The sequence below is a fragment of the Typopeltis vanoorti genome, chromosome 5 (assembly GCF_054136105.1).
Source record: "Typopeltis vanoorti isolate ZY-2024b chromosome 5, IOZ_Tvanoo_1.0, whole genome shotgun sequence".
Lineage (NCBI taxonomy): Eukaryota > Metazoa > Arthropoda > Arachnida > Uropygi > Thelyphonidae > Typopeltis > Typopeltis vanoorti.
Window position 1 is genome coordinate 50,117,810 of NC_143553.1, and position 26,304 is coordinate 50,144,113.

General features: G+C 36.0%; 1 protein-coding gene across 3 annotated transcripts in view; it reads left to right on the forward strand.

Moving 5' to 3' along the window:
- Positions 1-26,304, forward strand: part of LOC150106395 (uncharacterized) — a 137,136-nt gene that overhangs the window by 94,514 nt on the left and 16,318 nt on the right. For all 3 annotated transcript variants that reach the window (XM_090392421.1, XM_090392420.1, XM_090392422.1), the window contains exon 6: positions 19,995-20,151. In XM_090392421.1, coding sequence (XP_090248547.1) covers positions 19,995-20,151 — 157 coding nt within the window. The remainder of the gene's footprint in view (positions 1-19,994; positions 20,152-26,304) is intronic.

The window sequence follows — 26,304 nt, forward strand, 5'->3', positions numbered from 1 at the left end:
GAAAACTGAAATTTCCTTGCATGCCAAGTAGTTTTGGAAGCAATAATGCATCTCAAGAAGAGAGAGATAAGGATGATTGCCCTACTAGGAAATCAGTGATGAGGAAAATAAAGTGAAAGCTAGATATGATGAGAAAAAGTAAAATCAGAATATCACTGAAAATTAATAAAATATAAATTCTATAATGTATTTTATTCTCAAAGAGAGTAGGTAGAATGAATTCCTTCATTCCTGACAAACTTTGGAAGATTGGATGGCAGCTAGTCTCCACCCTTCAGCTTATTGATAATCAACTCAAAGCTGTGAAAGAACCAAGACTTTTAGGAAAAGGATTACATCAGACAAGTGTCACTATCCTGTGGTCCTATATTCATTTTTGAGCTGTGGGTGTTAGAAACCTCATTTTCCCAGAGGGGGAAGCCCTACTTGCTTGTGCCAAAGATGAGTGGAAACAAGTCAAAGAAAGATCTAGAAAATGTTCCTGTAGTTGGTGACTAGAATCAAACCTATAATGGTCTGTCTTTGGTAATCAAGCATTATGGAAGCAAACCCACTTCTGAGAGGCTACAAAGAAAATTAATAAACTAATTTATCAGGAGAAAATTAATAAAAAAAAGTAGAAAATGTATCAGGAGTTCAGTTTGCGGGATCTTTTCAAGAAAGCAAGGATAATTGGAGGAAAATACTGTATGGTTCTATTCTTGATCCACTCTTGTCTAACCTTCTAATGAGTATCTGTAGATCCACTACCATAAAATAGCTCAGTGTTTTTTTTACAGCTAAGGTAAATTTTTTATGCTTAATAGTTCATTGTCAAGGTTTTTTACTTTCTTTTTGTGTATGCGGTCCTATCATTTGTATATTCTGTAAATTGCTCTTTTGATTCTGAGTGGTTAACTCAAATCTTAAAAAACCTGAAACTAAACTACAAATCAACTTTCACAAGTTTGAATTCCAGGATATATATATATATATTCATATTTGTGATCATAGGCTTTTACTCGGTTGTTGTGATACATTTTAAAACATAGATTTAATGACTTAAAAAACCGAGATAACTTATAAAGATTTAATCATCATCATCATCAAATTCCTGTCATGTACCCTCAAGGGGTGTACAGGATATGATAGTACTACATGAAAAAAAATTACATCATTACCAACTTCCTATCTACAATTTTCCTCCAAATCAGTCTGTTACTTGTCAAGACTCCAACACTATCAGATCTTATATTTCTATCGTCTAAGGTACTTTGTACCGTATCAATCCACCTATATCTTGGTCTTCCTCTGGGTCGTTTTGCTGCCAACCTGGCAGAGAACACTTGCTTTGCTAATCTTTCTTCGCCTATTCTGATTAAGTTGACCATACCACCTGAGATTAGCTCTGCTAATGCATTCCCGGATGCTGACAATGTCAAGTTCTTTCATAATATCCTCGTTTTTAATATGATATTGCCATTGATGCCATCTGTTTATGCCTCTAATCTTTCTCAGTACTCTCATATCTGTGGTCTCTAGTCTTTGGTCAAGTGTTTTACTTCTGAATCAGCTCTCAGATCCATAAGTTAAAACTGGTTTGAACACTGTCTTGTATACAGCTAATTTAGTGTTCCGACTAATTTCTCTCTTATTTCATATGAATTCATTCAATTGATTTCCCACCATAGCAGCTTTGCTGATTCTGTTGTCTATTTCTATATTTAATTTACCATCTTCAGTAAAAATCGTGCCTAAGTAGCTGAAATGTTTTACTTGTTCCACAGGTTCTCCATTCACAACACAGTTGACATTTTCAATGATTCTACCTATTTTCATTGTCTTTATCTTTTCATTGCTGACCTTCATACCATATCTATTATAACAGCTATTCAATTTAGTCAGAGAATCTTGCAGACTTGTAGCGGATTTATTTAGAAGTATAACATCATCCGCATAAAGCAAAGAGCTGACATTAACATCTCCAATTTTGATATCATGTTTAATACCACTTTCCTTCATAATGTGATCCATATATATAATGAATAACAGAGGGGATGATGTACATCCTTGTCTCACACCAGATTTAACATTAAACCATCTTCCTGTACTTCCTTCAATTCTAACTGCCGACTTACAACTCAAATAAAGACTAAGTATTGCTTGATATAATGCCCCATTCACACCATATAACTGTAGCATATTGAATAGCTTCTCTCTTGGCACCTTGCCATATGTCTTTTCCAAATTGACAAAACTTAAATACAGATCTTTATTATATTCCCATGCTTTCTCGACTATTTGTCGTAAAGTGAAGATCTGATCCTGAGCCTCTATTTGGCCTGAATCCAGCTTGTTCTTCACCAAGCTTTTCTTCCACAATTCTTCTCAACCGTTTCTCAAGTATACTTGCATAGATCTTGCCAGCAACACTCAGTAGGGAAATACCTCTGTAATTCTCACATGCAGTTTTATTTCCCTTTTTATATATGGGTACTATGAGAGCTCTACTCCAATCATCGGGAATTTGTCCCTCTGTCCAGGCTTTCTGAACTATGCAGTGCAGCCACTGTAAGACTCTTATTCCACCATACTTCAGCATTTCTGGTCGAATATCATCTACTCCAGCTGCCTTTCCACATTTCAAGCCCTTGATGGCTTTTTCTACTTCAATTATGGATATGTGTTCCTGACTGCATGCCTGGTCAGTGTTTTTTACCACTGTGCTGTCATCACTGCTTGTTTCATTTAGCAGTTTTTCAAAGTAATTACTCCATACTTCAAGGATATCTTTTTCTCCCATTTTCATGTCACCTTTATCATCTCTAAGTCCTTTTACAGCACTCTTTCCTCCATTCCTAAGTTTCTTCAACAACCTCCAGAATATTTTGCCACCTTCTTGATATTTATTTTCTATATTCTTGCCAAAGTCCTCCCATGACTTTTGTTTAGCTAGTTTTGCACAGTGTTTAGCATGCTTGGATTTGTTCTCTATATTCTCTAAGAGCAAAAGCTGACTTATTTGCCAGGAACTTTTGATATGCTTTCTTCTTTTCCTTCACTGCCTCTTGAACTTCCTTTGTCCACCAGGGAGTTCTGATTTTTTTATCCTTGCAGACAACCTCACCACATGCCTCTCTGGCAGAATTAATCAATGTTTTCTTCAGAGTTTGCCACTGAATCTCCAAGGTTTGATTCCTGTTCTCAAACTCTTTCATTTTTTCTTCAATAATCTTTGTGTATGTTAGTCTACAGTTCACATCTGAGAGCTGCTCAACTTTTATTCGCTTTAAAACTTTCTTACATGTTATTCGTTTCAATATGAAATTCAATTTTATCCTGCTCAAGACTACATAGTGATCACTTCCAATTTCAAATCCTCTGTACACTCTGGTGTCCTGCACCAGGGAGAAAACATCACTATCAACAATAACATAGTCAATGAGACTTTTCTTATTCCTAGCCTCTTCTCTCCATGTGAATTTGTGCACATTTTTATGTTGGAACATGGTGTTAGTAATAACCAGTCCATGTCCTGAGCAGAAATCCAACAGATATTTGCCATTATTATTAGCTTTGCTCTTTTCTCCAAATTTTCCCAAAACATTTTTGTATGTCTGACAATCACTTCCTACTCTATTTAGATCCCCAACAAGTGCCAACTTTTCCTTTTTCATTGTATCAGTAGCTTTCTCTAGAGCCTCAAAAAATTCCTCCACTTCTACCTTAGTAGAACCTTCTGTGGGACCATAGGCACAAATAAGTCTCATTGTCCAATTCGCCATTCTGATATTTGCCCACATCACTCTACTTGAGACTTACTGCCATTCAAGAAGATTAGCCTCGTATTTAGTGTTGAATACTATGGCTACTCCTTCTTTTCCTTGATTGTCATTGCCTGAATATAACATTTTGTATTTATTGCTCAGAAAGATCTCACCAGTTTTTGTCTTTTTTGTTTCAGTCACCCCTATTATGTCGATCTGGTACTTATCTAATTCCTTAGCTAGCTCCATTTCTTTGCCATTCAGGCTTCTTACGTTGATAGTACCGATCTTTAGCTCTGGTGATGTTGAGTTTGGGTTTGTTTTCAGATTTGTTCCAGTAGCTGACTTTTCGCTGTTCGCCCTGGTTCCCTGGCGAAAACAACAGGGCCCTTGTTTAACCGGGCGACGCCCCAGCCGGCATGAAATTTTGTCATGTTGTACCATCATTTTTTTATTTTAGTTTAACCAATAAGAATACTTGGTCGGCTAAATAAAGATTTTAATGAGAATAATACAACTAGTTTCGGCTTATAACAGCCTTCCTCAGGTGTTCATAAAGGAAAAGAATAGAAATAAACATTAAAGTATCTAAAACAACTGGAATTACAGGTAAAAATTGCCACACATAATTGATACATAAAAAAGTTGTATTTTTTCAAGTTGTTCTAACAGGCGTGCCATTGTTTATTGCATGTGTGCGTGCAGGCTCACGTGAACGCCAATATTGAATAACTGCAGCATGGCTATCTGGGATGTTATAACTCAAATTGTTGTTTAAGTGGACAGGGTTCAGCAGGATTTCCCTTGATTCTACAATTTTTCTCTCAAACTAATCATCACAGCGAAAAATATTTTCTGATCTATCCCAGCAAACAAAGTGACTTTGTTGATCATCATTAGGATTATTTGAAAAAAGAACATGACTGGATAACACAGTTGCATGAGATCTTTTGTAAGAGATGTCTCTCTTATGCTCTTCTATACGTTGTTCAGTAGATCTGTTAGTTTGTCCAAAAATAAGGGATATTGCAATCACACCATAATTTATGTTGAATTTTTTCTTGATAATTATTCATAAGACTATTACACTTTTTTTATAAAATCTTTATCAAGTAGCTTTATTTTTATCCTCCTACATGTTTCGCCAATCCATTTCTATTGGCATCCTCAGGGAATACAAATCAGTAAGCAAAAATGAAGGTTACAGACTAGGTTATAACCGATGGTTCTAAATCATACAAAAAATTGGTATTGTGCGTGACAATGTGCGTGTCTCGTTAACGTGATTTATTCGTAATGACTCATGACGTAATTGTTATGAAAGTTCATTTCTTTGATATTTAATGATCAGATAAAAGTTTTCCAAATTTCTGGTAAAATTAGACCTTGATTCTTGTTTAGGTTTTCAGTTTTACGGACAACTGTAGCTGCTTCTTTAAAGGTTCTTGAATGGTAGTTATCTTCTATGTATGGCATAAGGCTCTTATCCCACTCAATGTGATGGTTAGTAGAGGCAAAGTGGCATGAAAGGCCTGAAATGTCTTGTCTGTTATTTCTGACATATCCTATGTGTTCTTTCTTTTTTTTCTGATATACCACATCGACAACGTGATGACGTCCAATACATCAGTACAATTACGATTCCTTTTGTCAACAACCTTTCCAAAAAATTAGCTAACCTTTAAAACCACATAAGATCAGAGTGGCATTCAAACCAATCAACACTATTCGGAAATTTTTAAGATCACCGATTCTACAAATACTCTGGAGTATATAATATTCCTTGTTCATGTGGTATTAGTTACGTAGGTCAGACATCTAGAAGCTTCGAAACGAGAAAGAAAGAACACATAGGATATGTCAGAAATAACAGACAAGACATTTCAGGCCTTTCATGCCACTTTGCCTCTACTAACCATCACATTGAGTGGGATAAGAGCCTTATCTCAAGATTCTATTAAAATCTCAATCTTTAGGAAATCTACATGCACATAGATAGATAGATACCTGCATGCATCCTCACATCACTATCCTGCACAGAAAGTGGGTATCATCTCAACCCTAGCACATCGTGCTAGATCTATACTGTCAGATGATGAAGAGCTAAAAAATGAACTACAACATCTACAAAGAACCTTTACAAGTAATGGCTACTCGTTGAAAACTATTAATAAGCATCTATACCTCTGCCATCAAAACAACTCAGAAACACAAGACAACCCCAAAGGTTATATCTCCTTACCATACATCAGCTCGCTCTCCACAAAACTAAGAGGAATTTTGCGGAAGTTCAACATAAAAACCTGTTTCTCTACTCTTCCTAAACTAAGTTCGATTTTAAGCAAATACAAACAAGCTCACACCCATCTACAATTCCCAGTAGTGTACAAAATCACGTGTGAACTGCAGGAAGCAATACTATGGCCAAACTGAAAAATCTATCCTCCTACGTCTGGAAGAACACCAGAGGGACATTGCCTACAAAAGAACTAGAGCAAGTGCCCTGTATTGTTTTCAGTAAATACAAATGATGAAGGCTGTCAACATGAGATAAACTGGACAACAACTTCAAACCTTCATATATGCCATGACGAAGTGGAGCACCGCATAGTCAAGTCTAAGGAAATTGTTATGGACCCTCATCACATAAATAATAACCTTAGCTATAATCTACCAGACTCTTTCAGCTCTGCTATCTGATATTGGCACACTCGTGAAATCAGACGCATGCAGCAGCCTAACAATAGAACTTCAACACAGACTGTAGCTACAGTTCAAGGCTAACTGAATTTTATAATAGTCGTTTTTATAGTGATACGATGTTTATTTGTTTTCTATGTTCCCATATATATATCACTTATCCTTTTAGTTAAACTTAACCATTTTACTCATTAAGAGATTGAGTCTTCAGACATCTTTATAACCAAAAGAGAAAAAAAAAACTTTAATTCACGAAAAAAAAAAACCTAAGTTTTTTTTTTTCGTGAATTTTTTTTTTTCTTAGCTATGCAAGTGCCAATATATATATTTGGTATCACAACAGGCTATGAAACCACCTTCTCTACACTACCTCTTTTAATTATATATCTAAATAATATTTGTCCTTTCTGGATAAAATTCTGAGATTTTATTTTCTTGAATCCACAGAATTGATAGAGTGGTGAGAGCAAGAATGGTCAACGAGTTCAAGGAGTGGTATGTGTTTCCTAGGAAGGATCTTTGAAAGTGAAACTTTGTATTTCCTAGGAAGAATCTCCCACCATGAATCTTTTGACTCCATGGAGGCCTGAATAATAATAATACAGAAATTGCTCCTTCCTTATAACAGCAATAAGTCAGAACAGAATAGCATATAACAGAATGAGTCATGCTGAACACAGTATATCTTGTTTTCATTTAAAACATTCCAAATAACTTTAATCACTTGAGAAAGAATTTACTTTCTATATGAAAGTCATACTCATTGAAGAAAACTAAAACCATATCAACAGCTACAAATTCGCCCTTTAGATGGAGAATCTTAAATTTATGACTTGCACACTCTGCCAAGTCTCTTTCTCTAATTGTGAGGATATATGGGCTAACAACGACAATAAACTTCACACTTTTTTAAGGATTTCCTCTGTCTTCCATTTCTAACCTTTCTTCTAATTGCTATTCATTCTTCATATATTGAAGACACAGAGATCACAATTATCATTGTATCGTGTTCTATTATCTTGAAATCTATGAATGCTCAGAAATGCAGTAGAGCAACTTCCTTTCTAGTCCATCATTGTGCACTGCCTTTACTGTTTTCACTGTTTTGTTTGTAATGCTGGCAGAATTTATAATACTGATAATTTCATAAGGTTTATGCACTGAGGTAAGTTCATTTAATTACTTCTAAAATGAGGATGCTGCAGTCCGTTACTTATTACCCATACACAGCACTAATGTACTATAGGTTGATTAACCAACCACTCACGTATAATGGGCTCAACATTAAAAAGAGAGAGAGAGAAAAAAAAAAGTTGTTTTTAGCATATCCTCTAAGATTGGCATAAGTAACAGTATAACAATTTTTTTAAAAAATGTTTGTCAGGATACAAACAGCACAAAAATTTCAAAAATCTGATATCTTATGTCCTGTCCTGGCAAGTGTCATCTTCTCTAGGAGGATTGGCTATTATTGATCTCTACCTGAGATCCATAATGTTCAGTAGAAAGATAAGATGGTTAGACTCGAATCTCTTCCATCTCATAGTTGGTATCCTATGTCTATAGATGTGTGTGTTCATGGTGCCAATTTGCCCATTTTGAGGAATGAAAAACCAGAATTTCCAGAATAGTTTCCTCCATATTAGACTGGCTAACTCACCTTTGACTGAAAAGCCCTGATGAAGGTTCCTTGTGTCATAGACAATTTGAACCCAGGGCTTTGCAACCAAAGGGCTCTGTCAAAACCAGCTGAGCTATGGAGGCTCTGATACCTCATCCATAAATATAATTAAGCTCTAATTTCTAATCTCCAAGCAAGAGATTATATCGTTGTATCCAAGCAAGACTTTCAGTAGCCAAAAAATCTCAATGTCTTGCTCCGTGACATGCCAAAAGAGACAAACATTTAAATAACTATTATAAAATAATAGCATTTCATAATAAACTTTTATAATTTGATTCATTTCTTTTATTATTTATAGTATATCCGAACTTTAATACAAATATCCTACACCAGCCATGTATTGCAAAGTATGAATGTGTTATTCTGTATTAAAACAACCCACTGACTTTTTTCATGCAACTCCTGCTCACCAAAAATTGTACACTTATATTACATTAGCAATTTGGATGCTCTGAGATTTAATATTTTTTTATTTTTTAAATAATCTGGAATCTCTGTTCCAGAGATCAAATGTGGAACTTCAAGAAACTGAAGCAACAAAATTACTGGCATTATTACAATGCTTGTATGTTGTAATAGTGCATGGCCTAGAAACAGTACTGTAAACAACATAAATTCACATATAATATACATACATGATATTCCCTAAGAATTGCAACATTACGGTAAGCAACTTAACATGTTTAAATACATGTAAGTTTCTTTTGTATTATCACTACTGCTTAACCACATAGAGATCTCACTACTGATATATGCAACTGCGTTACTAAATGTGAACAAGTGTGTTCATACACATACAAGTGTGTGTATATATATTTATCACATAACAAAAACATATTGTTCATTAATGAAATTTTTACTTGGTATATATAATACTGTAAAACACAAACATAAGCAAAATGACTGTGAGATTTTTTACACTACATTTCATCCCTTTACCTCTTATCCACGTAACTCTGTAAGTGGCATTCCTCGTGTCCAGCATTCCAGAAATCTGCCACTACCTTATTCTTCTTTGAACACGCTCCAAAATTTCTTCACCTCTTTGAAAACGAGGTTGTTAAACCAACACACAACAGTAAAAATGCAGTTTGATGGTCTTGTATAGTGGAGCTATAACCTCTGTTTTTTCATGTCAATGTTTTCATTACTGCCATCTTCACAGTTCCCTTGTCTATTTTATTCCCAGATCCCTTCTTCCACCTCTTTCACTATATTCCAGTCAGCTGAATACAGTCAACTCTTACTATAGTAAACTTAGAAACATCGGAAAGATATGTTATAAATAGTGTGTTATATATGTTGATTCCTTTCCTTATTGTGATTTATGATGGCATTATTTAGGTAGGGGATATTACTCTCTGGTTTTCCTTTATATGCCCTATCAATACTCAAACTACCTATCAATTCTGTGGCCGTCACTTAGATTGCTCACGTGTGCGAATTTGATAAACAAAGAAACTGCCCCTGGATAGAGTCAATTCCTTTATTGAAAATCTGGAGTTGTCTCCTCGTTAGGTTCTGGAAAATTTGTTTGTTAATGCTGCGCCATCCAGAACCCTTAGATCAGAAATAACTTCTTAATCAATGAGTGAACTCTCATGTGTATAACACACATGGTTATACAATTTATATAATGATAGTTTCCAAGTTAGCTAAATCCCTTATTTTAAACTCTCCTTGCAGTTGTGATCTTCCCCAATTGATTAGTTCTGCTCAGGTTCTACTTGATGAGTGGTGCATTGGATTCATACATCAGGCAATTTGTTAGGTAAAAGAAAAAAGATTTATTCGTCAAACTATCACAATACAAATTTACAAGACTTGTCATATGACTAAAGTAAATCTTTCTCCTAAGTTAACAGACCTAACTATACAATACTTCAGTATTCCTAGTTGAATTCTATCACAAGACAATATTAATTATGAATCAATTCACTGATTTCTAACAATCGGATCTACAATTTCTGTCAATGTTTAACTTATCGAACTTCAAGCATTACTAAACTATAACATACTATATACAAATTATCACCACACTATATCAGAATTCACTCTCAGAGATCAACATTCTGGTATCAGGCTAAGCCCTAAAGTCCTGTTTCATATCTTATATAGGTCCCACTAATGAATAATTTTGCACATTATTACACACAAAGTCCTTTTATACACACAAGGGAAACTAAAAGATTCGTATGTTACCGGGACCTTCGGACTTCGTCGGGTCTGTCTCTCGATCCTTACAATTCTTTCCACAGCTCATTCCTTCTTCTTCCTCACAGTTGTCTTTCGAATGGGCCAGCCTGGAACTTGCAATTATGAATTATCCTCTCCGATGTAGAAGAGAACAGCTTGCATTGATTTTTTCCGCTTTACTGACGAAATTCTCGCTTCTCGGCTGCATAACTGCTTCTAGATCTCATTCTGTTGACCACTCTCACGTATTCATCTCAGGGAATAACTTGAGGTGGGCCCCTCGAGTGACCTGCGCCAAAGTTGAGAGAGAAGCAACCAAACTGAAGAGCACAGAGAGTAAGAGCCTACGAGAGAGAGCAAGCTAGCAGTGTCAAGCTTTTTATATCATACCTTGAGTGGCGCTCCTACAGCATCATACCTTTCCGCTCGGCACTACTCCTTTGCATGCAGTTCCGGTCCTTCTCCTCACATCTCCCGGGAAACTCCTGTGCACAACTTACTCCGTGCGTACGTGACTCCGAATATCTCGTTTGCAAACTTTGAATTCACTTTTGCATACTAACATAATTCTCATTAATTTTTCTTCCATTGTTAAATTTACAAGAACAGATAATATTATCTTACATAGAACAGTCCAATATTAAAAACATTTATTTAATAAATTTTTTCAAGCAATTAACATCTCTACTTATATACAAGTATTTCTCTCAGTGTTTTGATGCTTGTAAAATTCTGAATGAGATATTTCACAACGGAATCTCTTAATTAAGATTTAACAATAGCGAATTTTTTGCACAATAACATTGTCTGAGGCTTCATCAGCGAGAGTTGACTATACACAGCATCACATGTTTTTATCTTCTAAATTTCAAAATTTTCACTTTGTAATATTGAATTAGTAGCCCCACTGTCTTCCACAGGGGATGCATATCACACACACACACACAAAATGCATCCATTCTCTGCAGACACTACACTCTTAGGCAATGCTTTCTTTGCAAAAAAAAAAAAAAAAAAAAACCTTTTTCTCACTCCTTTACTTGCACCCTCCTTATACAGCTTCCAGGACAGACCTTCAATTCCCCATCTTCTATCATTCTATGAAAAACCGCTTCAAAATATCACTAGCATATCACACCTCCCTTCCACTAGCTCTAAATTGCATCTTCTCAACTTTTCTTCATGCTCAACATTCCAGAAACCACTTTAGTCAATACCTCCAAACCCTTTCCAGTACCTCTTCATTTTTTTAAAAACCAGGTGACCAAATCTGTGCACATTAGTCCATATATATGGACTTATACAATGGAACCAGAATCTCTTTACTTCTTCAAGCCAGTGTGTTGCTGCATCATTGTCAGAATTTGTTGTATTGTCCTCACGATTTTAGCTGTATGTCCTAAAAATTTTAAATCCCCCATCCACCATGCCATCCAGATCTCTTATTTCCTCCACCTCTTCCAGTATTCCTAACCAAGTGTATACTCTAAATTGCATCTTTATTTTCCAAATTTTAAAACCTTACACTGCATCTTCTTTGCAACATTGAACTGGTTCTCCTACTCTTGTGCTCATTCACTCATTTATTCAAGTCTTCTAGTAAAGAAACAACATTGTCTCTACTCTTCATAGCTCTTCCCAACTTTGTGTCATTTGCAAACAACTCAATATCCACATTCAAACCTTTCCCAATATCATTAACATACAGGTTAAAAAGCAATGGCCCTAAAACAGATCCCTCGAGGCACACCACTAGTACTTTCTTCTGGGATATTGCTCACCCATACACAAGTTACTGATCCCTATCTGTTCTAGTTTAACTATCAACTTATAATCTATTAAAAAGCCTTGTATTGTAATAAGTAAGTAATCTGTAAGTAATACAGTCATACCCTGAAGTTACGCGGTAGGTGTGACCTACAAAAAAAAGCACGTAAGTCGAATTCGCATAGCTCGGGGGTATAATTTTGCATGTAATTTATATATACAAACATACAAAATATTAGTTAATTGGGACCAAAGGTTTACAAAAACACCTATATTTTTTTGAAGAAATATAATCATAATTGTAGTTTTTCGTACATAAAAAAAAAAGAAAGTTATTTCTATGTCGATCGTTTCATAAAATCTAATAGATTCATCCGATGGCATAATGTCTTTTTCTTGTCACGCAAAATTTCTTCATAGCAAGCCAATGATTTTTTTATTCCTTGCCTTGTGGCTACAATTCGTTCCCCGTTAGAATCTATGTCCTCCAAAATCTGTAAACCTTTCTTTTATGATTGTTCTTACTGTGGATTCGTGTAGACTGAACTTCTTTGCTAGCTCACAAATTTTCATTCCGCCTTCAAAAGCCTTAATAATGTTGAGTTTTGTTTCCAAAGTCGATGTTTTTCTTTTCTTGCTAGCTATATCAGAATCGGACTTGCTTCTTTTGGACAACATTATTATTTTTTATGTGATAAAATTTTTATCAAGAACATAACATTAAACATTTGCAAGGTTTGTAGACTATAAAAATCGTGTATGAATGGAGAATGTGCGAAACACGTCAGTGCTTGTTCACAGCATGTGCGACACTGGCGAATGCGGCCGGCGCCGGAAACATACGACTAGTGGTGAAGCGGAACGGGAATACGTACATATAAGAAACCGCATAACTCCGAATTCGCATAAGTCAGGGTATGTCTGTATTACAATAAGTAATCTGCTTACTTATTACAATAAGTAAGTCAGATTACTAAAATATGACCTTCCTTTAGAAAATCTGTGCTGTCCATCAAAGAGAATACCACTGTTGTCAACCTAATTTTGGATCCTGTATTTATCTTCTAAATCCCTTGGTTTTCACTAACATCTCAAACACTTTAACCTGACACACATTTTGGCCTGTAATTTAAATCTTATTCTTTCACTTGCCTTCCTTCCTTCCACTTCTTTGGAACTTGACCCAGTGTAAGTTATTAAACAAGTATGCCAAAGCAGATGTCAACTCCCTGCTACAAAATTGCTCAAAACATGGTGATATATCAATTCTTAAACTTTATTAAAATGAAGTTTATTCAATTCCCCACATATCCCTTCTTCACTCAGTCAGTCTTATCTACCTTTCTGCTGCTTTCAAACTCTGCATTATGTCACAATTCATAAGGATAACATACATTTATGAACTGTTCATTGAATATCTCAACTATATCCTCTGCAACAGTTATCTTTTTACCATTTTCTTCAATCACTGTCATCCTTCCATAATCATTATTTTTTCTTCTGGCTACATATCAAAATAACTTTTTTTTCATTAATTAACCACTGCACCTTTGCTACCCTTACCAACCAAGTTACCCTCCTTGCCTGTTCTTATGCTCCTCGTGGAGCTGATTCGTGACCACTCATCTTATGTGAGGGCTGCAGAAATACCACTTAAATATACTGGTCACAAAAGAAAATTTCCTTGCCCATAGTATGAATTGTGGTAAAAGGTGTGTTTGTTTTTTTTTTCTCCCACCCACGAAAGGTTGTTTACAAACCTATAATATATTTCACATCATGGGTTGGCTAAGGATTTTTTTCTTTTTTTTTTATCAATTTTATATATATTTTTAATGTATTTTTTAAAACCATACTCTATAGACTGAACATGGAAATTCTTCAAGCCACTTCAGGCCTCCAGCAAGTAGGGCGGTGGTCTAACACCAGGTAATGAAATTCATTACCTGGTGTTAGACCTGCAGCCTGTTGGTTGGAAAGCAGGTACAATACCCACTCTGCCAACTATGCTGGCTACACCATGCATGCATACATACATCACTGTTTCACTTTCATTAACAAAGAGAACATCTTTAATAGAATTTAAAACAGCCAAATTCAAATTACGTGCAATAATTTGTAAGATTTGGCATGTGTCTTTTTAATTTTTGCCACTAGTCCTTTGTTTTTTTCCAAGTATGGTGTATGCTTCTTTGGTTCCACTGCCTACAAAGTGCAAACAAGAAGGGTAACTAGTATGGTAAAAAATGTGATAGTAAATCCAAAAGACTATTTTTTGTTATGTAGCAAGTAAAAGGAAAAATGACTATGTAAGATGACTTTAAACAATGCTGATGGTAGAAATGTGACAGAAGCAAAAAAAGATAGAGTTGCTGAGTAGTTATTTTGCAAAGGTGTATCATCCAGGTCAGGATTTACAGTTATTGATGTGACAGATGCATATCAGAATTAAGGTTGATGAACAGGATGTGTCCAACATATCAAAATATATCAGTGTGAATACAGCAGTTTGACTGGATGACATGTCAATCTATGCACTACATGAATGTGCAAGAGAATTTGACATTGCCTCTGATTAAGTTGTTCAGAGGAAAATGGGTGTGAAGTTAGTAGCATGGATGGAATGACAGACAGACACCAGAGAGTAATATATGGTGGAGTGGAGTCTAGGAGGATGACTAGTGGAGTACCTCAGGGTTCTGTACTAGAGCCGCTACTGTTTAATTTGTATATGAATGATAAAGGGAAAGATTTAAGGTGGGGGGGGGGGGGTATTCACAGTTGTTTGCTGATGATGCAAAACTGGAGAGGAGAATAATTGATAAAGGTGATGTAGATATTCTGCAGTCCATGCAGTTAGCCGAGTGACTATGCGCTTTGCAACCATATGCCTGGGAAAGGAGTGTCCTGGGTTCGATTCCCGTCACTGACATGAGGAGATTAGGATTTTTCTCAGACATAGCCAAGTTAACCAGTCTTGGGTGTGGACTGCAGGGTTTTTCTCCCCAGTTTATCTAGAGTTTTTCATCCTCCAAACTGACCTTGAGAACTCGATGCTTCTACAGACATAGGATACACCGGGAGGCATAGGACTAACCACCTTATCCTTGTGTACGGTTGCGGTTAAATGAATAGAAACCCTCGACACCGTAAGGTAAAAGAGGGAAGAAGAAGATATTCTGCAGTGATTTAAATAAATTGGCATTGTGAACAAAGGATACTATTAGATTGTCAATTTAATGTTGCAAAATGTAAGGTTATGCATTTCAGGTTGAAAAGATTACATATGGTATATCACATTGATGGTACTAGATTGCAGGAAATTGATGTGGCTATCCAGTACCATCAATGTGATACACCATATGTAACCTTTTTCACCCGAAATGATTAACCTTACATTTTGCAACATTAAATTGACAATCTAATAGTATCCTTAGGGACTTAAGGATAATGATTGACAGGGTTGCAATTCAGAGGGCATATTGCAAACGTTGTTAAAATATCTCATAAATTGCTGTATTTTTCACTCTTGGTAAGTCATCAGTTTGGTTTGTTATTAATAGTTCACTTTAATTAAAAATTTGAGTTGCTCTTTAAAAATTAAAACTAAGCAGATCAACTTTGATGTCAAAAAAACACTACCAAAGGCTATGATTCGGCCACATCTTGACATGCACAGATTTGGTCATCTGCGTTTCTTGGGGATCAGGAGGTGGTTGAGAGGATTCCAGAAATGAATGACCTAAGCTGGTGACAGGTGTGGGAATTGCTCCCTATGATGATAGGTTGAATATGTGTGGCTTACAAAGTTGAGTTGATAGGCAGAAAAGAGGGGGACATGATAGAAACTTATAAGATATCATCATCATCATCATCAAATTCCTGCCATGTACCCTCAAGGGGTGTACAGGATATGATAGTACTACATGAAAAAAATTACATTATTATTAATTTCCTATCTACAATTTTCTTCCAAATCAGTCTGTTACTTGTCAAGACTCCAACATTATCAGATCTTATATTTCTATCGTATAAGGCACTTTGTACCATATCAATCCACCTATATCTTGGTCTACCTCTGGATCGTTTTGCTGCCAACCTGGCTGAGAACACTAGTTTTGCTAATCTTTCTTCGCCCATTCTGTTTAGGTGACCATACCACCTGAGATTAGCTCTGGTAATGCATTCCTGGATGCTGACAATGTGAAGTTCTTTCCTAATATCCTCGTTTTTAATATGATATTGCCATTGATGCCATCTGTTTATGCCTATAATCGTTCTCAGGACTCTCGTATCTGTGGTCTCTAGTCTTTGGTCAAGTGTTTTACTTCTGACCCAGCTCTCAGATCCATAAGTCAAAACTGGTTTGAACACTGTCTTGTATACAGCTAATTTAGTGTTCCGACTAATTTCTCTCTTATTCCATATGAATTTATTCAATTGACTTCCCACCATACCAGCTTTGCTGATTCTGTTGTCTATTTCTATATTTAATTTACCATCTCCAGTAAAAATCGTGCCTAAATAGCTGAAATGTTTTACTTGTTCCACAGGTTCTCCAGTCACAACACAGTTGACATTTTCAATGATTCTGCCTATTTTCATTGTCTTTGTCTTTTTATTGCTGACCTTCATACCATATCTATTACAACAGCTATTCAATTTAGTCAGAGAATCTTGCAGACTTGTAGCAGATTTATTTAGAAGTATAACATCATCCGCATAAAGCAAAGCGCTGACATTAACATCTCCAATTTTGATATCATGTTTAATACCACTTTCCTTCATAATGTGATCCATATAGATAATGAATAACAGAGGGGATAATGTACATCCTTGTCTCACACCAGATTTAACATTAAAGCATTTTCCTATACTTCCTTCAATTCTAACTGCTGACTTACAACTCAAATAAAGATTAAGTATTGCTTGATATAATGCCCCATTGACACCATATAACTGCAGCGTATTGAATAGCTTCTCTCTTGGTACCTTGTCATATGGCTTTTCCAGATCGACAAAACTTAAATACAGATCTTTGTTATATTCCCACGCTTTCTCGACTATTTGTCGTAAAGTGAAGATCTGATCCTGACAGCCTCTATTTGGCCTGAATCCAGCTTGTTCTTCACCAAGCTTTTCTTCCACAATTCTTCTCAACCGTTTCTCAAGTATACTTCTTAGATCTTGTCAGGAACACTCAGTAGGGAAATACCTCTATAATTCTCACATGCAGTTTTATTTCCCTTTTTATATATGGGTACTATGAGAGCTCTACTCCAATCATCGGGAATTCGTCCCTCTGTCCAGGCTTTCTGAACTATGCAGTGCAGCCACTGTAAGACTCTTATACCACCATACTTCAGCATTTCTGGTTCGAATATCATCTACTCCTGCTGCCTTTCCACATTTCAAGCCTTTAATGGCTTTTCTACTTCAAGTATGGATATGTATTCCTGACTACATGCCTGGTCAGTGTTTTTTACCACTGTGCTGTCATCACTGCTTGTTTCATTTAGCAGTTTTTCAAAGTAATTACTCCATACTTCAAGGATATCTTTTTCTCCCGTTATCATGTCACCTTTATCATCTCTAATTCCTTTTACAGCACTCTTTCCTCCATTCTTAAGCTTCTTCAACAACCTCCAGAATATTTTGCCACCTTCTTGATATTTATTTTCTATATTCTTGCCAAAGTCCTCCCATGACTTTTGTTTAGCTAGTCTTACACAGTGTTTAGCATTCTTGCATTTGTCTCTATATTCTCTAAGAGCACAAGCTGACTTATTTGACAGAACTTTTGGTATGCATTCTTCTTTTCCTTCACTGCCTCTTTAACTTCCTTTGTCCACCAGGGAGTTCTGATTTTTTTATCCTTACAGACAACCTCACCACATGCCTCTCTGGCAGAATCAATCAATGTTTTCTTCAGAGTTTGCCACTGAATCTCCAAGGTTTGATTCCTGTTCTCAAACTCTTTCATTTTTTCTTCAATATTCTTTGTGTATTTTAGTCTACAGTTCACATCTGAGAGCTGCTCAACTTTTATTCGCTTTAAAACTTTCTTACATGTTATTCTTTTCAATATGAAATTCAGTTTTATCCTGCTCAAGACTAAATAGTGATCACTTCCAATTTCAAATCCTCTGTACACTCTGGTATCCTGCACCAAGGAGAAAACATCACTATCATCAATAACATAGTCAATAAGACTTTTCTTATTCCTAGCCTCTTCTCTCCATGTGAATTTGTGCACATTTTTATGTTGGAACATGGTGTTAGTAATAACCAGTCCATGTCCTTAGCAGAAATCCAACAGGTATTTGCCATTATTATTAGCTCTTTTCTCCAAATTTTTCCAAAATATTTTTGTATGTCTCACAATCATTTCCTACTCTGCTATTTAGATCCCCAACAAGGACCAACTTTTCATTTTTCATTGTGTCAGTTGCTTTTCTAAAGCCTCAAAAAATTCCTCCACTTCTACCTTAGTAGAACCTTCTATCGGACCATAGGCACAAATAAGTCTCATTGTCCAGTTCCCCATTCTCATATTTTCCCGACATTACTCTACTTGAGACTGACTGCCATTCAAGAAGATTAGCCTCGTATTTTGTGTTGAATACTATGGCTACTCCTTCTTTTCCTTGATTGTCATTGCCTGAATATAACATTTTGTATTTATTGCTCAGAAAGATCTCACCAGTTTTTGTCTTTTTTGTTTCAGTCACCCCTATTATGTCAATCTGGTACTTATCCATTTCCTCAGCTAGCTCCATTTCTTTGCCATTCGGGCTTCGTACGTCGATAGTACCAATCTTTAACTCTGGTGATGTTGAGTTGGGGTTTATTTTCAGATTTGTTCCAGTAGCTGACTTTTCGTTGTTCGCCCTGGTTCCCTGGCGAAAACGATGGGGGCCTTGTTTAACCGGGCGATGCCCCAGCCTGCATGAAATTTTGTCATGTTGTACCATCATTCTATATTTTGGTTTAACCAATAAGAATACAATTTGGTCGGCTAAATCCCAAATTGCCAGCCCATCCTCGTCCGTTCAGTATCCAAGTAGATACCTAACAGGGTGCACCACGAGTAGGTGAGGATTGGACATTAGGTCAGAAGCCCTGGTCGGTTCTCCGCATTCCTTTAAAGGCTGTGTGGAGGTCTCCTCTCAGTTATACAGCTTTGACCCTTAACTTATAAGATATATATATATTAAAAAAACCTTTATAAGATATAAAGGATTTTATAAAAATTGAAGCAAAGAAAATTTTTCAATGTACAGTATAGTCAGGGAACTACGAGTCATCCATGAAAGTTGTGTAAGGGCATGGTTAGCAAAGGTGTGTGGACTAGAATTTTTTTGCATGGGGAGTAGTGAATGAGCCGAATGGATTGCCAGAATTATTTGTGAGTTCCCTTAAAGTGAATGAGTTATATGGAGGAGAAGTATGATAGGTTTTGTGTATATAATATCTAGTTTGGGTCTCCCATGATGAGTTTCTTGACTCCATGTAGATTCTGTAAAATAACAATAATAAAACAAAAACACAAAATTTATGTGAATAAGCTTTTTCCAGTACATGATGGAAGCGGTGGTGGGGGGGGGGGGGATACACACAGAGAGAAAAAAAAGACAAAAGGAAATGAAAAATAAGGCTATGTTAAGCATCATTTGCAAAATGTAGATTTATCTCATGATTAATAATGAGACAGATTGTCATTGGAGAGAGAGTGATTGCATTGCCAATAAATAAGTTTAAGAGGGCAACTTTGTGCTACATGAAAGCACACAAACTATGATAATTGCATTTTAATTAACTTATATTTCCTTTGTTTTATTTCATTTTCTTCTAAATTCAGAATGGAAAATTTCAAAATTTCTTATTAAAATTTTTCTTAGTGTACATATTGTGAGCCATATCAGTGTCCTAAACATGCCTTATGTCCAAAAGGTCATGCCATACCTGTTTACTGCAGCAGTCTGTTCTATGTAATGGAAAATAAGAAATGCCGCTTGTCAAATGCAACAGTTGGTATAGTTGTATCTTTCACTCTTGGTAAGTCATCAGTTTGGTTTGTTATTAATAGTTCACTTTAATTGAAAATTTAAGTTGCTATTTAAAAATTAAGAATAAGCATTAAATCTTTATAGTATATTTATTTCATGTGAATGTGTTATGTCACCACTCTCGTTACTTTGTTGTAATTTATACTTGTTTTTCCTTATTTAGATCTAATTTGCTTTTACCCTAATTACTCTCAAGGTTTAAACCTAAATTTTGCCTTCAGTACACAATATAGAAAGACTATCTATATATCTGGCCGATTTCTAGATTAATCACATGTATCAATTACTCGGACAAAGGGTTTACCCTTTGTTAGGGGGAAAAATCCTTTGTGGTTACTGTCTGAGATTATCTCCAGATCAGATAACTGGCAAATTTATTTGTTATGCTGCGCCAGCCAATATCTTTATGTCAGAAGGAACTCTTAACCAGGGAAACTCTCTCAGATAACATACAGAGGTGAAGAATCTAACACTTATTCTTAGCACCGAAATTCTCAATATCAACTATGTTTAATATCGTTTGCAATCGTGGCTCTTAAACATCTATTCTACTCTGCTTAGGTTCCGTTTTTATGAGTGGTAATTTGAATTCATTCTCAGGCTAATGTCAGGTACAAAACATAAAGCACATTTATTGAGATCTTAAGGTTATACATTTACATTCATGCATTCAGTCAATTTTATATCATTCTAAAGTAAAGAACTAGTTAAACCAATTAAAACACAAATGGACATAATCATTAGCTCCTTCTATAAGATTAAGCATTAAACTGCACATTATACAAGTCTCAAATTTCATCCATTCAGTTCTCTTCTAAATTACGTTAGTTATTCACATAAAATACCTGTCACAAATCTATAAACTTTCTCTAACAAAATGCTCAGTGGAGTTAAGCCACTGCTATCATCGATAATCACCTAAGAGTTCTATACTACATTGTCTTTGCTCACTAACTATATAAGAATTCTTCACTCTAAGTGGGAAAGGAATAACAAAATTCTGTACATTACCAGCTCTTGGGAAGATTAACAGATCCGTCACTTAATTCACATTTTCGTCTTACACAGCCCGATCCTTCTTCCTTGAATTGGGATCAGAACATCTCCGCTTGGCCTTTATCCACGTGGTTACTCATAGAGGTCATCCTACTTGGCTTTCCTGAATGTCTGGCGATATGCCCACATCTGTCCGGTTCCGTTGTCACTTGTCCTCGTCAGAGCTGCTGGTTCAGCTATTCCATCCCGAGGAGCTAGCTAGTCAGGGCGCTGGAACTGCGGGTGCTGACATCTAACATCTCAGGGTGATCCGGAATCCATCAGGGGGTGAGAGAGAAGCCCAACATCCAACCATGTAAAACACCCAGAAAAGGTCAGGAGAAAAAAAAAAAAAAAAAACAGAAAAAGTCTTTTATTCTGCACCATTGGTGCCCTCTTTACTGCCATGTTCTTCCACACGGCACTGGTCTTCTTTGCCCGCAAGATGATCCAGTATACCGCGTCTCCTTGTGTAGCATCTTCCGGGAAAATGAGCTAGCGCCACATTTCCATGTATATGCTTATGCCTCAAGCCAAACGTTCATCCAAACAGTTTGCCCGCGAACTTTGGACTTTTGTTTACACTTTGATAAACATTTCATTTCACATAGAATACCCTTTTATAGTTATATTTTACAAACTGGAAATCTTTACTTAGATTAAAAAAAAACAAGTTTTCTTTTATGATTCTACATTTAAAGTTATTTATAGCCCTATTTACAATCCTTTTGTTTGCTTAAGTACAAGTTTCTCTTTGTTGATATGTTAGACTTGTTAAATCTTGAATGAATAAATTTTTTTTTTATAAATTCTCCCATTCAAGATCTAACGAATGTTAAGGATGGGAATATTATTCTTTGATACTTGAAAGGAAGTTGTGCCTCTGTAGCACAGTTGATAGGATGATGTGACATGCACTCTGGCTGAAAAATGTGTAGGTTGATACCTGGAATGTAGACTTCAGAGTTTGGTGGATAGGAGGAAAAGAGGTGATATGATAAAGATGTTTAAGCTAGTGAGGGACTATTATCAGATTAATACAGAGGGAGATTATAAAGAGTAACAAGTGAGAGAGAGGAAAAACCAGGCCATCCCTGGAAGTTGGGTAAGAGTGTAACAAAGAAGGGTGTGAGGAGTAGATTTTTTTTTTTTACTTGGGGAATTGCAGGTGAATGGGGAACACATTACTAGAATATGTTGTTAATGTAAAGATTGTTAAGGATTTTAAGATTCAGTACAATAAACATGTTGTCAGTTGAATGCCGGCCTGGTTGGCCGCGTTGTTAGCATATCCACTCTCCAGCCAAAAGGCTGCGGGTTCGAATCCCGCTTTGCGCATGGATGTTTGTGATTGTCGGTGAAAGTACTAGTGGTAGTAGTCAGCGATAGATGGTGTTGGTGGTAGATGATGAAGGTTGGTGGAGTAGTGAGATGTAGAGTTGTAGAATAGATGCCCTCCCTCGATGAGTCTTTGGACTCCCTGGAGGTGTGATGTAATAATAATAATAATATAGTAGCATCATAACTTTTATTGGTTTGCCCAATTAATTTTGCCAGCCCAATGAATTTTGAAAGAATAATTATAAAATTTACAAATATAAGCGAACATCTAGATTGTGTGTTTATCAGCTAAGAATGAAAAATGTTTTATGCCCCAACTCATTCCATCTTATTTTATTTAAGTCATTGGCATGTTCAATGGCTGAATAACTTTTATTATTATAACCTAATAATGTGATGATAGTGATTAATCCTGTCTCTGAAATCTGCCATGTCTGTTAATGTGTGTGTTCTTGCCTTTTTATGTTTTGTAGGGATAACTCCCACCATTATGAAAATTTACATTAGATACTTACGAAGTTGTAAATAAACCCCTCTCTAACAAACCCAAAAGTACGTCTTAAATAGGAGGGTAGCACTAAATGTGGCAGCAACTGGTAGATGAAAAGCAGCTGCCCAGAATATTGCTTGATGAGCAGTCTTGCAATTCACTGAATAGAAACTCCAAGTTTTATGAAGAATTAAATTAATACATATGGTTATATATCACACAAAAGATTTTAACTTGTGACAAAATTAATTATCTATGCTCTTTTCATTTAGATGAAATCTGCAGAATTTTTAGTTGGTACCTGTAGTTTGAAAAGTAGCAATCAAACTCATTTATGACAAGAAAGCTGTATATCAAAGTTGATGTCCTTGACTCTTACTGTTTAGATAATATCTACAGGAATTTGATTGGGTCCTCTGTTATTAAGTGGGATCAGCAAAACTTATGGTACTGTAGGTTATGACAAAGCTATCTGTGTATTAAATTTCATGATCATACTTGCAAAAGTTGGTTGGCCCTTCATGTTACGAAGGACCGATTACTTACAGTTGGAGTTAAGTGAATTTTGTTTGTCAGACAAAAAAATGGCTCAAACTGACAAAAAATTAATATATTATTCCGGAACAGCATTCTAAAATTTTAAAACTAAAATTGTTAAATATCATACAATAATAGACTACTAATGGGAGAGTGCGTGCAATATACAGCTTTCCCTGTTCTCAGCCCATATTTTTGTGCTGTAGTCTGTTCCAAAAAAAAAGGACTTGGCACACCTTCCAAGCATTCCCACTACAAAATGATATATTCCTAGTTGTAGGAAATACCAACTAGACCAACAGGTGGTAGATTACTTTTGTCTGTTGAAATATGAAATACCAGCAACCTACTTATTAGAAGCCTGAAGTGGCTGGCAAATGCTGTGCTTGGGCTCCAGAGCAGGAGTTCTGGTTTCTGTTTTCCACTTCTCCATGCAGTGTTGATACCTTTCAAGGTATCAGCACTGCATGAAGAAGTGGAAAACACTTTCAAGGACATGCCAAATGCATTTAGAAACTAAGATTTCCATTTTGAGGGTACAGCACTAAAAACAAACCAATGCTGTAGGCTGTTTGTTAGATAGTTCATGGACCAAACCTATCAGTAACAAGTCAGGAGGTTTCCTGATCAGTTGCCACATGCTTTGCCAGTCCAAGCAGTGGTCTGTGGGAGACACTGTTGTTATTACAATATGGCAAGAAGATCCATATGGGTGTCATAACTATAGAATCACATGTACCACAGTAAAAATTAAATTTATTATGCAGATATTTCATCTTGTGTATCATAAGACATCATGTTGTGCAAACAGTAACCAACAATAAGGAATTAGAATAACAAAATGGTAGAATGCATGCGTTAAATTAGAATCCCTCTATGTATACAGTCTTGTGTTCATGGGTTAACACTATTTAGCTGAAAATAAATTAAAATAGATTAGTTAAACATAAAATATAAGAGACTATAAATTTATTTAATACAGTTGAGGATAACAATTTCATGCACTTCTGGAACAGTAAGGCAGTCATTATAATTGAGGTTAGGACAATGAAGTAAAGCTTATCACTTTCTTTGTCTATACATTCATGTTTATATATGGATCTAGCAGCTAGTGTTTTCAATTCCGTTTTGTGCCAGGCCAGATTTATGAGGTTTGATAATCTGGATGTGGTCTTGATATTCAGAGACATTTATTGACGGATCTTCCTGCCATGTTGCACAATGTCAGGTAGCAATGAGTTTATATTTTATCATAATTTTTGCTGCCCTTTCAAAGATGCCTCTTATATATAGTATAGAAGTAAACTTCTTGTCTGGGTGCTATATGGGAGATGCAATTATTTTTTGAGTTATTCAAATGGATTATAACTATTTAATGAGGCTGTTTGGTTAATAGTTTACAGTTCTTGTTTTAGAGATTCCTCAGAAGAAGAACAGGTGTGAGAAGTATTATATGAGGGAGGATGTAAAGGAGTTGTTAGAAGAAACAAAACTGAAGAGCAAGAAGGTGAAGATTGTAAGCATCCTGCCACATTACGATAGGCAAACTGAGGAGGAGGAGAGCATTGGTAACTAATGAATCTATACGTAGGTTGTGCAGAAGGAATGACATAGGATTTGTGGATCTCTGGTCTATGTTTGACAGAAAGAAGGCTTTGGATAATGCTAATGGACTGCATCTAAACAGTTTTGGTGTTAGTTGTCTAGTGAGAGCTTTGTTCACCAAGCATGCTGAAGTACAAATTCAAGAAAACTTAAGCAATTATTGTGGAAGCAGGTGAGTTTGTGTGATGGCACCCACAATGCTATAATGACCAAGTGTGGAATCTAGTCTCTTAAGCAAAAGTATTGAATTAGGTAGTCATTTCAGAAAGTAAAGGTGGGGGAGCGGCCTAAAGGGATGCTGCAATTTCTATATAATAATGCAAGAAGTATCAGGAACAAAACGGAAGAGTTTTTGGCATTGGTTACTGCATCCTCACCAAAAGTATAGGCATTAGTAAGACTTGATTGACAGCAGATGATGTAGTTCCAGGGATAGAAAGTAAAGTATAATATTAGAAAGTTTTCTACCTTGGGTATAATATATGTTAAAGATACCAAGCTATTTTAATCCTGATTTTTACTCCATTTCCCAAGTAAGCAAACAGACAAATAAGTCAAGTTTGCGCCTGCACATAATGCAAGTCTAAGTGATCCGTAAAGTAGTACAAGTCTAGGCAACTCATGGTAAAGTTGGAATAAGCTCTGATCACTATTCTTAATATTTGCTCTTAATGCAAAGCCCATCTCCTTGAGGAGATGTATGATGCTATGCATTCAAGGCAAGGGGACCACTACCCTGGTATTTACCTAACCTTGGTATTTCTAGCCTGGCTCCAACTGATGAGACCTCAATAAAGGTCAAAACCAGTCTGGGTAGTGGCCTCCTTGCCTTTAATGCATAGCATCATTCATCTCCTCAAGGAGATGGGCTTTGCATTAAGGGTAAATATTAAGAATAGTGATCAGAGCTTATTCCAACTTTACCACGAGTTGCCTAGACTTGTACTACTTTACGGGTCACTTAGACTTGTATTATGTGCAGGCACAAACTTGACTTATTTGTCTGTTTGCTTACTTGGGAAATGGAGTAAAAACCAGGTTTAAAATAGCTTGGTATCTTTAACAAAGTCTAGTATTTTCAGGGAAGACAGGATGGGGAAGGGGGGGCTGCTGATGATAGCGGATGAATTGCAG